The sequence below is a fragment of the Rhipicephalus sanguineus genome, chromosome 2 (assembly GCF_013339695.2).
Source record: "Rhipicephalus sanguineus isolate Rsan-2018 chromosome 2, BIME_Rsan_1.4, whole genome shotgun sequence".
NCBI lineage: Eukaryota > Metazoa > Arthropoda > Arachnida > Ixodida > Ixodidae > Rhipicephalus > Rhipicephalus sanguineus.
Window position 1 is genome coordinate 147,422,928 of NC_051177.1, and position 14,939 is coordinate 147,437,866.

At 46.3% G+C, this 14,939-nt stretch overlaps 1 protein-coding gene across 5 annotated transcripts in view; it reads left to right on the forward strand.

Moving 5' to 3' along the window:
• The window catches only part of LOC119383784 (transmembrane and coiled-coil domains protein 2), a 67,230-nt gene that overhangs the window by 36,240 nt on the left and 16,051 nt on the right, over positions 1-14,939 (forward strand). For 4 of the 5 annotated variants that reach the window (XM_037652086.1, XM_037652083.2, XM_037652084.2 and 1 more), the window contains 3 exons: positions 2,390-2,428; positions 4,443-4,508; positions 11,730-11,885. In XM_037652086.1, coding sequence (XP_037508014.1) covers positions 2,390-2,428; positions 4,443-4,508; positions 11,730-11,885 — 261 coding nt within the window. The remainder of the gene's footprint in view (positions 1-2,389; positions 2,429-4,442; positions 4,509-11,729; positions 11,886-14,939) is intronic. The other variant, XM_037652085.2, reaches the window with a different exon arrangement.

Consider the following 14,939-nt stretch of genomic DNA (forward strand, 5'->3'; position numbering starts at 1 on the left):
AAGAAAGAAGGATTCATAAAAACATCAATGCTACTCTGCAATGGTTAAACATTTCAAAAAAATCGAAATATACGTTTTGAACGCAAAGCCCTCGTAGAATAATAGTGGAAATATAAGCTCTGTAAGTGCACAGATTAGTTGCATAAATACAAGAATATAGGCACTAGTGCCCATAATGCCACCGCGCGATGCAGGTTCTCGACGCGGTGAAACAAAGGCTGGCTGTGCATGTTTCGGGAAAAAAATTCTTATTTCTGTTCAACTTTCCTAGCATAGTTTGCAGTTCTGGTATTTTTCAATTTTCCTGTGTATTTGTTGAAATGAACAGTGTAGCCTGTTCCAAATCTGCAAAGATCCATAATTGTACCCTCATTTGACCTCTTTCTCGCTCATATACTGCCGAATACCATACCGACCTTCACATTTCACCATTTTCTCATCCACTGAAAGGTTCCGACGGGGTTAAAAGATAGCGTAGAAAAATCGTTTCATGTGTTGCAATAGAGAAGACACGGGGTGAAGATTCTCGTGGGATGCGACGGTCGTCTTCTTCAGATCAGAGACACTCAAGAAGCCTTGAACCTTTTACACGGCATCAGTGATGGTGGACGAAGGCCTGGAAATATGTGTCGTCGACACCAACACCAATGCAAGCGCGGGGCTTAACGATTACCATATACACATGGAGTGAGATGAACTTGCTCATCTTCTCTTCAGTAACCTCCCTCCATGGATCCGTCCCTTTCACTGTATGCTGGCTTTTCGAAAGTATGCATTCACGAATATTTATCTGTGTGGTTGCATATCTCTCTGATGACTTCTGCGGTAAAAAACAACACGAAGACGCGTCCGCGCAGCACACCGGAGCGTTGGGTCAAAGTGTGCTCCGCGCCGTCTTCGCGAAGAGAACTGCGCTCTTTCTGCAGCCAGCGCCAAATGCTCCCGCCCGAACGAAGTTAACACCTTGCAGATAATAGCTGTTATTTTTAGAACACACCGGATACGTTTACATCGACGCGCGGCAGTGATAAAACGACCCAAGGAGAAGACGAAACTTACGGCGGATAGCTGCTGATGTTCCGGTGAGGTTCGACGCACTTTTGCCGTCCGTACTGAAGCCTGGCGAATCGAAGTCGTCATCTGTGTCTGTGGTGCTACCATCATCCAGAGATTACCGCTCATATTAATCGGAATCCGTCGAAATTCGCCGTTTCTGTGGAGCACCGGCAAGCGGCGTCGACGCGAAGTCCGAAACAACGAGCGCTCACCTACCCGACTGCGAACGAGCTTTAAAAATCTCCCTGTGGTGGAAAAAACAAACTCGCAAACAAAACTGATAAAAAACATGCTATTTTATGCTTTGTATTGCGTTAGCTGTCCAGAACCGCTCAGAGAGTGCCAAAACTTGATCTTGAAGTCATCGATAACATACTATCGATGGGAATAGGTGCGGTCACAAAAGTGTTAACTAAGTGATCACCACGCTCAAATTATTTCATTAAATCGGGATTTTCGTAAAATTGAGAAAGGCATTTTTCAATCCATAAAAATATTAAATTCTAACGTAGTGACAACCAAAAGCTACTATTGCACTGTTTTTGCTGGCAACCCACGTGTGCATGTCTAAAAAGTCTGTGGCCCACATATATACGGGAGCACCATGTCTGGGCGATGCAGGCCAGGTCTTGAGCCGGCTCACGGGGGTCTATGACAGGGTACTGATATGTGATGACACCGTGAACAAACGCAGTGATTGTCAGGACGGGCCACATGAGAAATATACGAGATGATCAGTGCTATCTGTCGCATGAACCGCAAAATAACAAAAGCATCCATTGCCGCCTCTAGCACCATCCGGTACATAAGAGCGCTGCTGACTGCCGAGTTCGTTGTTCTGTGCATGGGAGTGGCGTGCAGCCTCATCAAGGTAAAACTATGACCGTGACTAAGGCACTTAGATGTCTCAACTCAATAGCATTTAAGACATCTAGCGTTCGAGCTGGAAGAAAAACCTGTCTCAATCAAAGTTGAAAGCAAATCACCGTTTTTTCACTCAGTTCCAAACTTCGTTAAATCGGGCTAGGTGGCCACATTACGTTTCGTTAATTTGGGTTGATGACAACACTGAACCCTATCGTTATTTGCCGGGGAATTGAAATTTCTTCGTTAGATCAGGAACTTTGTAAAATTGGGTTTCGTTAAATCGAGTTTTAATAACTGTATTGAAGTTCGTTGTATCGAAGTTTAACTGTAAGTGGCTTTGACTTCTTGTTTGTGCCCTCGTGGAGCGCATTTGCTTTCAGATTGCTGCCTTTGTCAAAGTGTGCTTTTTTCTCTCTCTTCTCTCTTTCCCTCTTGTCTCCCTTCTCTCTTTCCCTCTGTCCTGCAGGTGTTCATTTTCGGCTCTGCCTGCAAGCTGGAAACTTCGGTATCTCTTCGTGCTAATTCCTCTTGCTTTGATCTCTCTCCCTCTCTCACCCGGTCGTCTTTTTTTTTTGCCTATTTCATTTCTGTGCACACGTAGAGCATTACTTTCGCATCTCTTTGTCGGGCTCCTGGCAGGTAGTTGTATTTAGAACAACCGTCAGTTGCTTTTAGAACTGAGCACGTGGTCTTCTTCGTTTTCAAGCTGTTTTATTTTTAGAATGGTGTGTAAAATCACAGCATGCAGTAGATAGAAAGCACGGTATGTGTTTTTGTCATGTCTAAAAAAAAAAGAAAGGTAATCAAGATTTTGATGGAAGGTTTACCTGGTCTGGACGAAACATGACCAAGAGATACACATAAGTGTACACTTAAACAGGCACTTCTATCTTTTGCCCTATTGCAAAAAAGGATCTTGTATGGAAACCAAATGATCTTTCCTTTTTAAAGCTTGATTTAATCAGTTATGCCATTTCTTTAGGCATAAAAAAAAAGTGAACCGACAAGCTTGTGTTAAACACAAAGCTCCTAATCGTGACACAGTGCCGGCGCAAAGCTTCCGTCTTTTCTCTTGCAGTTCCCGATTTTGTCATGCACGCTAATCAGGAACTCGGTTGAGGAAATGTTTAAAGCACTGACATGTTTAAAGTCCTGAGGGACAGTATATTTATCGTACATGCTGTACTGGAGCGGTGAGGCGCTTTTTTTTTTGGCCTGCGCACTTGATCCTCCGTGGAAGCACTTGCTAATTTATGCTGCAGTAGTCAGTAGCATAGCTGTATATGCTCGAAGCTGTGGCATACAGCACGCATGCCTCATTTAAAATGAGTAAGATAAAGAAATTATGAATATCTATCAAAGTAAAAGCTCCATATCACCTTTTATAGCGGCAGCTGCTTCCTGTGCCTGGCTTTGAGTTGTGCTAGCAACAAAGGTTATCATAGTGACAAGCCATAGTAACGAGCCATAAAAGCAAGCCATTGAAAAAAAAACAGTCGAGAGAACGAGCGGCACTTTTAAAGGGTCTTTCCCCAAGCTTCACCAGAAGCTTCAGCTGTAATTCGACATCCAGGAAGCTTTGCACTGCAATAACAAAAAACAAAAAAATCATTTAGATGATTCTGTCTGTGAATACAATAGAGGTAGAATCTAATGAAATGATGGAAGACTGGAGTGTGATGACATTAGCTACCCTCCCAGCATTGAACACTTTCCCGTGGCCTCGACCAACGCTTGTAAGCATCACTGCTCTCGTGCCCTATTTGATATCAGGGCTAGGTGCCCCTGTGAAGCTTGCATCACAAGTGTTTTTGTTTTCCTTATTTGCTCTCTGCATGGCACATTTCAGAAGGCTGTTTGAATGCTTTGTGTTCTGCGGAAATGAAGTTTCTGTGGGCTAGTTATCGCATGCTCGTTATGAGCCCCGCATGTTGAGTACGTGTGACTCTGCCTCTGCTGATGGGAAGGGTGGCTCTCACCACAACGAGGGTCCACAGGTTTTTAAAGGGGTCTTAACAATAAAAAAGCACAGGCCTTAAAGTTTTAACAGGAAGCGCACTCAGGCCTTCAGATGTCTTTTCACAAGGGCATACGGGCCTTTGAATGAGTTTTCAGAATAACAATAATGCAGAGGCCTTGAAAGTAGTTTTCATGATAACAAGGGCACAGGGTCCTTTATATGAGTTCTCAACAAGGGTGTGCTCTTAATCCTAACAGGAGCAGTTGCTGCTGCACTTCCTCTACCTGCCTTTGCGTTACCTAAACATTGTGAGGAGACCTTTAATGGTGGCGCAGACGTTCTGCTTTGGTGGCCCTTGCCTTCGCAGTTTTTGTTACAAGGAATTCATGGTGCATTGGCAGTAATTGTGAATGTATCCAAGTTATCTTAGCTTCATTTTTTTAGTGCTCCTCCGGTGGTCTGAGTAGCAATTGGTTAGGTATGAGTGATGGTATACCTGGTTCTCGTAGAGCTAACTGTGTAATACTTACTGTAGTACTTGTTCGCCATCACATTGCAGAACCAGCTTCACCACGAGTGTTCCTACTTCAGCCAGGCCTTGCAAGAGGAGCGGTACAGGTACGAGGTGAGCTGATTTGCTTTCTCTTGCCTTTCTTTGTATCCTCTCCCCTTTGCCGTGAAAGCTTCGACTTGTCATTTACAAGGGGTATTTTTTTTTCTTAGGTCTGATCAGTCATGAAGTGTAAACCAGAGTGAAAATTAAAACTGCTTTACTTGAAACATTTAGCTTGAAGGCCCGAGTCACTCTTTCTGCTTCAGATGCCGAAGGGTCAGCACGTTCATAAAGCTCTAGTAAGGACCGTATATATTTTTGGAGGCTTTCATCCTCCGCTTGCGTATGGCTGTGAAGTTCATCTTTCATGTGGGGGGCAGAAATTCGGCGCGGAACAGCTGCTCAAAGTGGGACCAACTTTGGAAAGACTGGCGACGACACCAACGTGCGGCGGACCCGGAAAGGGCGACGGGCAGAACGCGCTACAAGAGATTATCATCTGTGAGAGCTTGCGCGTCGCGATAATTTTGTAATTCTGCAACCGATTTCTTGTCCGTGTGTCCCTCGTACAGTAATCCTTTGTTATAACGAAGTCAGCGGGACGGCGAAAAAATTCGTTATAAGCGGCATTTCGATATAAGCGTATAAGCGACCACTCGAGAATAGCTAAAGCAGTCGAGCTTTAATGGCGCTACGACTGTGATGAAGTCTGAAGGCGATGTATTAATTGAAGCAAAACTTTATTCAGGTGAAAAAAAAAGCACTCTAAATACCACTATCACATTGCCAATCACAAAGCGCACCCCATGCCACGCTACGGCACAAGTCAGCCCGTGGTCTTTTGGCCACTTTTCTGCATCCAAGAGACCATCGTTTTCTCTCGTCGCAAAACACCAGGAAAACTTTATTTTCGTGTAGATTCAATCTTCGGGGACCCCGGCGGTGCAATTACGGCCGAAATTAATAGTTCTGGTGCGCTGCACTGTGGAATTTGACAGCTACCGTTCTCTCCGCAGTACAGTCGCCGACCAATTTTAAGGACCTGGCGGGGATGGCAAAATAGTACTAAAAAAGTTGTTAATACATTAAAATGAAGTCTACTTGAATTAGAGCAGCCTAGAAAATCTCCAGTCATGCTCTGCTTCATGCTACGCTTGGGGACGAGCAGATTTGGTTGTATTCGGGCTGACGTAACGTCATCAGAGCGTTGGCGATCGCTGCCGCCTACCGATGCGGGCGGCACAGTTGGTGGCTCCATGGCACCAAGCACACAAAATTTGACGCCGGTCACAAAAAGATGCACGTCACGTCTTGTCTGGTTGATGGGATTCAATGACGCGGTGCGGGGTTCTTAAGCCTGCACTTACATTGCACAGTACGCGAGCCTCCAGCATTTTGCCTCCATCGAAACGCGGCCGTGATCGAACCCAAATGTTTCAGGTCAGTAGCCAAGCGCCGTAACCACCGCGACGGCAGAAAAAAATCTGACGCGCACAACGTCTGAGACACACCTGACACACCACAAGGACGACGACGTGTGGAATGACAACTGGAAAAACAAACGCACAAAAAAAAAAAAAACCTACCGGCGTATTGATGATGATGATAAGGCTGACTGAAAGAGAAAAGCTGCGTCCTCTAGAGCATTTTGCCACCCAAGGAAGAGCGGTCATGGCCTCTGAAACTGCAAAATTGTGCGCACTGCCAATCTTGGAAGACACACAATTAGCCACTGAAAGCCAAGCCAACAAACTTCACTCAGCCAGCGGAAAATCCAACATGGCGGCTTTCAAAACCAAGGGGTGTGGCTGAAAACGAGTGATTCAGTCCGAAAAATCGAACTTTAGAGCATAAAGTCTTCCGAAAAAATCGGTTGCGAAAATGTATTAGTGCTATAGAAACCTTCGTGGTGCATCGATGAAGTTCGAAACATCCATGAAGTCCGTATTTTTGGAGTCCGAAAAATCCATCGGCGGCTGTAAACAGCTGGGAACACTGGGCATTCGCTTGGTACCCGTTACTAGGCAGTAGTCAGTCGTGGGTTTGGTACCCTTGTGGACTGTTCTGGGCCTGCTTGAGACGTCGACGGCATTAATTTGACACTGTATGTGCAAAAGGGTCGCCACCGCTCGGCGACTCCTCCGCTCGCCACTTCGTTCTAAGTGGGTCAAGCTCATCGCGCGCTTCGAGTAATGCGCCTTAATATGCATGCGTTTGGGTCACGACCGGAAGAAATTTCGAATAAAGCGATATTTTAAGTAAAGGGATTTCGTTATAACGAGGGATTACTGTATGTAGGCACGGCCAGCTGCAAGCGAAGACCGTCTGCTGGTGTAACCTGTGCCTGGCGTTCGAGCAACGCAGTCAGCTGTGTGACGATGCCAGGCGTATCTTGCGCGGACGTGTCCTGTATCACTTTGTTGGGCATTGTTCTGGACAATGGGTCAGTAGGGTTTCCACCTTTGCGAGCAGTAACTTTACTGAAACGCAAAAGCATTGAGATAGGAGTGATGCAAATCACTTTGGAAATGGGCCGACTGAGGCGGGTTCGTTATGTGTGCGGTCCCCGTGGTACAGAAGCCAGCTCCAGAGAAAGGAAGAAAAACTACATGAGAAAAGAATGTTGGGCGCCAGATGAAGGCCTTGGCCTCCACTCAGGGGGGTCCATGAGCTGCAGTCCATACAACAAAGAGCCAGCAACGCTAGGAATAAGGACCGGTTTAATTCACGACGCAAGCCAATATCAGAAACCCTTCAACGCCAACGCAACAAGGCACAAACGCGTACGAGGAAAGGACCAAAGGCCCGGAACAGACAATCACTGCAGACTTGCGGTCAACAAGGGAACATGCAACGTGAAACAAAAAGGCCGGTATGCAAACAAACTCACACTCAACTGGAAATGGAAGGTGAACCCACGACTCACTTTAGCGGACACTTCGAACCGGCATTCCACCCTGCTCTGCAGCACTCACAGAGGAACCGCTCGACGTGTCGGGCAACCACCTTCGTATCGCCTGGCCCCCTGGCCCAAAAAGCCCTCGGCCACGTCTCTGCTGACTTCTTATTAGCCAGCGTCTGTCCATTGTGGCTTTTAGCCAACGCTGACACATTGCACGTGCAGGGCCAATGCAGCGTGTGTTATTTTGGCGCCTGCTTCAAAGGGTTTCCAGCATGCGTGCTGCAGAGAAGGGCCCAAAGGTCCGACAAGCTACACATACCAACTACTTCTCGACATAGCCACTGTTTCGATTGAGACATTTGTTTTAGCGTGGCACCAACATTCCTATACCCTCCTCGTAGAAGTCAGCTGAATGTGCTCTCAACCAATTCTGTACGCCGGTCTGCACGTCACAGTCTGTGTCAAACTCCTGTTCTCCTAGTCAGCGTTTCATGTGAGCAAAGAGATGGTAGTCAGAGAGAGCCAAGTCCGGGCTGTATGGTGGGTGATCGAACACTTCCCACCACAAACACTGTAGGAGCTTCTTTGTTGCAGCTGCACTGTGCGGTCACGCTTTGTCATAAAAAAAAAGGACAATGCCTGATGACAACATTCCTCTTACCTTGTTCTGAATTGCCCTTCGTAGACGTTCAAGAGTCATGCTGTACGAGGCTGCAGTGATGGTCATGCCAGGTTCTATGAATTCCTCCAAGAGTCCGAGAACACAGCAGCCATACACTTCTTGGAGAAGGTTTAGTTGAACTTCATTACTCTCGGGGAATCGAAATGCTCCCACTTTTTGGATTGCGTTTTCATTTCTTCAGTTTTGAAAATGATTCACGTCTCGTCCCCTGTGACCTCTGTTCAAAAAATCTTCTCCTTCATGGTAGTGCTGGAGAAATGTTGAGGTGGCGCTCATGGGGCGCTGGCGGCGGCTTCGCTAGCTCGATCTACCCCGAAATTGGTATTGCGCGACGAGATTGTGTAACGAACATAAATAACACGAGTTAACATGAAAGTCATGACACGTATGTCATGTACAGCATGACTTACGTGCCAGGCTCATGGTGCGCTGGCGGCCGTTTCGCTAGCTTGATCTACCCCGAAGTTGGTATTGCACGACGTTACTGTGTGACGAACATAAATAGGAGTTAACATGAAAACCATGACACGCATTTTCCTCAATGACACACAAGACAATGTATGCAGCTCTTTGCCGACTGCTTCGCATTACATCGATTGCCACAATGCGTGGGATCTGCCGGCTTTTTTTTAAAAGCCAGTTGAGTTAAGACATGCTCAGAGTCTGGAATGCGAAAGGCAGAGTTTGTAGCATGCGTTATGAACGAGCTAGGGCATGCTACCTGTTCCACTTCCTGCTGGTGTGACTCTCACTTGACTAAAAGTGCTGTCAATGTCGTTGCCTTTCTGTGGTGCTTGGTGCAGCAGTTTTCTTGTTTGGTGCCATCACAAGTGAAGCGCAGGTGGTGTGTGAACACTGTTGATGCGGGCGTCACAGGCTAATCCGATGCGAAATACAAAACGTGTGAACACGTAGATGTCTTTGAAGTGGAAGACCTACACAGCCTGCACCGTGTTCACCGGCAGCCTCCTCCCCCCCACCCTCTCACTCCGTGATTTATTTATCAGTCACCACTTCTTGTACACGTTGCGATGCACCGAGAGCATGGACTTTCATTCTTTTAAGTTGAATCTAGTAATTGCCACGGGTACCAGTGGAGAGCAGTACCAGTTTGCAGATACTATTACTCCGGCAACAAGATACCAGCTAGCCATCTGTTTTGAAAGGTGATATGAGAGCACAGCAGCAAGTTCGAGTGGTCCGGTGTAAGCACTGCAGCACATCGGCACAGCTTTCACCACAGTAGAAATAACATAGAGTAAGGGAAGGCTGCAATTAAGTGGCCGAAGCAGCATTTGATATCCGATAACTACACTCATACAAGACACTTTCAGATACGCAGTTTTTGCTGGAACAGATTAGTTCCTCCTTTAAGATGCATTCTCAATTTTTTTAAAATGACATTGCAGGACCCCTTTAAAGGGGCCCTGCAACACTTTTTCAACATGGTCAGAAAATGCTGCCGATCGGTAGCCAACGCTCCTGAGAACATGCGCGCGAAACGTTATAGCGCAGCACGCGGCCTGAAATTTACAATTAATTCTCAGAGTCAGCTAGAAATCGTTCCCTCTTCTCTCGACAAATGATGCCATATACCCAAATGACTGCACCATACACCCAAATTCACGGCAATTGCCTGATTTGAGCATCGTGAGCTGCATAGTTACCGTGACCGCCGTGGGTGGACGCTGCATGCCTGTGCGCCTTGCAATCACACTGAAAGTAAGCTGCGCATTCGAAGAAAAAAAAAGAACAGAAAAAGTGCTCAAAGTCATGACGTGTGCGTGACGTAACTCCTTTCCCCCGTGCCATCCCTCCCTGCGTAGCTTCCAGCGCGCTCGTCAGGACGAGAGAAGAGAGAAAGCAGTTACAGTGTGCAACAAATACCCACAACTCCGCTCGTACTTGGCGGATTCTGAAAATGTTTGCGGTGGTCGATTCATGAGGCAATAAACTCCTTTAATAAAGCCATTCGATGGTCACTTGGAAAAGTGTTGCAGGGCCCTTTAATGATATCGGGTCAATCGAAAGCTGATGCCAATTTTTTTCTATGTGCTCTCTGTTGACATGCTGCCAGATGCCCCTGGTTCCAGCTTCGTGCTGGCACGCTGATCAAGCAGCTTGCAGGCACGATGTTACAGAGGTGGGCTCTTGCTTTGGCTGCTCTCTGCTGCACTGCACCTGGCCCTGATTAAGTTGTTCCGACGAAGCTCTTTAACGAGGCTGTACTGAGTCGCATGCGCCGGGGCATGTGACTTTTGCATCTATGGCAGGCCAGTCTGAGGACTATCGCTGCATACTCCCTGCGACCATTACTTAACGAGCACTATGGAAAGGCTTGTTGGTGGAACGTGCACATATTTTAGGATATCACAGGGCCGTGCGGGATGGTTGGTTGAATGCAGGTCATTTGGCCTGCATTCAACCAACCATCCCGCACGGCCATTTTTGACCTGCATAATTTTTTTCTGTTCATCCTTCTTGCGCTACTCGAAGGTTGTACGTAACTTTCATTGTGGCTTGGACGGCAAGTGAAGCTGGATGGCTGATGTTCATCATAAAGTATTTCACTATGAAGTGGCTGGCACACACGTTTAAGTAGAGGAGGGTTATTGGAAATAAAACTTGGTAATATGTCTCCTGCACTTGAAGAAATCTTAGAATGAATCTTTCTTTGTGGGGTAAAGCTGGTTTTCGTGCTCTGGTATAGTTGGGTCATGCAGAAGGGCTCTACATGGGCGCTTGTGTAGAAAAGGGTGAGTACCATAATTTCTGGCCACTACATAGACAACACCCATGCCTGTTTGGCAGCAAGAAAGGTTGGCGCACGACCACATGTCTGGCGGTCACGCCTGTGCTGAATTGTGAGGAGCAACGGTATGCGTCCACAAAAACTGACTCTTCAAATAACCAAAAGATGAAATTGAACGTACGCGTAATTTAATGGATAGAGAGGTATGCCAAACAGCATAACCTTTGCCTACTCTGGTAGCCATCTTCTATTGTTCCTGCTTGATTCTTTATTGGAGTTGCAAGTCATTGTATAGGACCAACAAAGTAGTTCTTTGTGTGTGATGTGTACAACAGGCACAACACACACAACAGTGATGGGGAGCAATGTGTGCCAGCCACTGCACTTTGAAATATTTTGTGATGGATTCACTTGAACTTAGCAAGAGGAAGAAGCTTCATTATAATTATCCAGCATTATAAAATTAACATGCATGGGGCTTTACAGTGCTTTTGAATGTGTTAACAGCAATAAAATGATTATTAATAAATGCTTGAATAGGGGAGCACTACACTATGCAAGAAGGGACACCGAAAATGTGGTTAATTTTTCTGTCTGTCTCTTCTCTCTTGTGTGTTGTACTGTCTCCCGATTGGCACACCAGCCAGCAAGTCATTAAAATGAACCAACTAGCTCCTCAAGATATTCTTTCTAAGATCAATAATTGGGTTGTATTAGCTACTGTGATTTAAGTAGGCGTGTTTGCTTTTGCTACGGGCAGCTCATTTTTCACGTTCTCAGGAAAAAGGTAAAAGCGCCAGCTGAAACAGTTAGCCCAACATTTGCTCTGCTCACATTTACCATGGTGTGGCACTAATTCAGCATGAGAGCACCTGCCTTCTCGCCCTGTTTCGATGCTTTCATCTCTCTTCTTTTCGTGTTGAGGTGTCGTCTACTGATTTACCTTTGGCAATGCAGCGCCTGGAGGAGCAGATGAACGACCTAATCGAGCTGCATCAGAATGAAATGGAGAACCTGAAGCAGGGAATGGCCGACATGGAGGAGAAGGTTCAGTACCAAAGCGAAGAGCGACTGCGAGACGTCCAAGAGCTCCTCGAAAACTGTCAGACCCGGGTGAGCAAAAGAGGGTATACTACTTTGTTTACAGCGAAGATTTTTTTTGTTTGCTTTAGTCTAGCTTGAACTTCCTCACAGGCCACTTCACACGAGTGAGACAACAAGCTGATTTTGCAGTGGTCCTTGTTGTAGCGGTAATACTGTTGTCTAATGATTAATTAGTTCTATGCCTGTCATCTTCCACTGTGTCACTCATTGCGTAGTCCTATGCGTTCATTCTCAAAGAGAATGTTTCATGGTTCGCGAGTTATTGTGGTAGCATTTATAGGAACACCTCATGTGAATTCTTGCTGTTTCCGTGACGTTCTGTATGCTTGTATACCGTAAAAACCGATATTATAGGTCGAACTTTTTCATAAAAAAGAAGACATGGTTAATTCCTCCGCCATAGGAATCGGTATAACACGAAAGTAAAACGTGTCCTTACAGAAGTAGTTGAACGTTTACTGTACATTGATACAAGAGAGCTTGCACAATGCCTATTAGTGTTCAGCAGCCATAGCACCGTTTAACTTCGATGCACCCAAGTTGATGCTTGGTGGCACATCTTCATTCTGACGACTAACGTCCATGATCAACGATTAGACAAACCTTTGTGGTTGCTGTAGTAGTTCACAGTGAGAGCGTAACCAGAGAAAGCGCTGCGACAGCCAGAAGAGCGTCGACCAAGGTCGCCATTCCCCGGCATGTTAAAGAGTAAACAGAACATCACGGCCCGACTTGAGGGAAACGCAATGCGCGTTGTGTCTCCCCTCTAGCCTGGCCACGATTTTTCTCGGGGCGAGCGTATACGGGGAACGTGGTGTTACAGAGGCAGGCGCGCATCGCAGAGCTATTTTTAATATGGATAAATGCTATGAGTGAGGCCGAAGCTTGGGCTAAGGTCGCCACCTCGCGATGTGTTAAGGCATCGACAACATTGCACTTCTGCTATTGGAAACGCGCCGAATGGGCAGACACGTAGCAACGACGCGTTGCAGGAGCGAATCACGAAGGCCTGGCATCTGGCATCTGTTGTCGCGGGCCGATAGTTTGTGGGTTCGACTCCTGTTCATGGAAGCTTTTTCTTTTAGTGTTTATTTGCCGTCTGATCGTGTACATTTTTTCAACATCATTTCCGTGACGGAAATACGTCACTGAAACCTTGGTGGGCAACTGAAGTCAAACCGTCTCCACCGCCATCGCAATCATCGGCGTCGCTTTGTTTAGTAGTTCTCGACCACTGGCCGATGACAGTGCACCCTAGCGTTCAAGAAAATAGCGATCGAGTTCACGAAGGCAGGAAGAGATCTTGTCTTAAGTGTGTGAAAGGTGTGTTGGGATGCTAGCGCACGGGAACGTGAGTGGGAGCTGTGAGTCACAAACAACAACTGAAGGTTTATCTTTGCACGGGTGTTCTCACTGCTCCAATCTCCCCGGATACTCTTTCTTTGTTGCTTCCTGTGATGCCGGCAGCTCTGGTTACAGTGGCACGTATGGCTATGATCAGCGGGCAGATCGAGTGCATCACAGAAGCATTTGCTACTGGCGAATGCTGAAGGATCACATCACGACATGCAGTGATCAGAAAAAAACTTTGTTTCGGTGCCAGACCGCAGCGTATCTAGAGCTGGAAACGAAGGTTGCGCAGTAAAGTGGGAGCCGCGCTCGCGTCGTGATTGCTACTGGGGACGTCAAAGTGCATCCAAATTAATGCTGTCAAGACGGCTGTGACGTTTTACGAAGATAATACTTGAGCCCATCTTTTGGCTTTCTACCATGTTGAACTTAGGTGTAAACACGTGTAAATAAATGGCATTTTCACTGTGCACCATTTGATATTGCATTTGTTTCAAGGTAAAGGTGCCTTCTGCTGACCCGAAGGTCGCGGGTTCGACCCCGGCCGCGGCGGTCGCATTTCGATGGAGGCGAAATGGTAGAGGCCCATGTACCTAGATTTAGGTGCACGTTAAAGAACACCAGATGGTCGAAATTTCCGGAGCCCTCCACTACGGCGTCTCTCATAATCATATCGTGGTTTTGGGACGTAAAACCCCAGATATTATTATTATTAAGGTAAAGGTGCCTTCTGATACTTTGGCTGTCCCATGTACTCTTCTTTTTTTCGATTTTTCTTAGTTAGAATTGGGGGGGGGTGGACCTATATTCCGATCCGACCTATATCTCTGTTTTTACGGTACTATATGTATACAGGATGTTTTAGGGGTGAAGCTCCTTAAGGCGGCACCCATTCGTCCCTCGTAGTCGTAGTAGTCGTAGTGCGTAACCAGTCTTACGCTTTGACCTCCAAGGTGGTGCCGGTGGGAGATTTTTCCTGTGCATTGTTGAATAATAAAAAATTCGCAGCGTGCGCGTTAACTAAAAGCCGAATTCTTCTGTCTCTCATTCCCATTAGCAGCCATTGTTTACCTCCAAGGTAGTGCCTGGTGAGATTTCTCCTGTGCGTGATTAAATAAAAATTTTGTTCCAAACGCCGTTGATTGATGAAATAAACCAACGAAAGACGCCATATGTTTTGTAAAAGCAAAACGAAAGAACGCCAGATGTTTCTAAAGCAAAACGAAAAGACGCCAGCTGCTTAACGAAAGACGCCAGATGTTTTCTAAAGCAATGGTTTTCTAAACAATGAAAATTCACAGCGTACATGTAAAATTAAAGTGAGCTGCAAGTCGTCATAACTCATCGAACTTTTAGTATAAACACGCCCGATCTCACGTCGGTGATGATGTACTGGGCAGAATTCACGGAAGATTCACGGTTTACCGATGAACCTCCGCAGCTTCGCCCACTCATCATCGTTCACTCCGTGGATATGCTGTGATTTTTTCTTTTTATACAATGCAAATTTTATTGCGATAGCAATTATATGGACAGTCTCGGCTGGAAAATGTCCGTCCCCGTCGCCGTCATGCACCGTATATGTATAAGTATGTATATATATATAAAAGCCCCAAAGAAAAATAATTCAGAAAAATGCTTCCGAAGCGCGGAATCGAACCAGGGACCTCTTGCTCCGCAGCGAGTGGCGCTAGCCACTACGCCACGGAACGC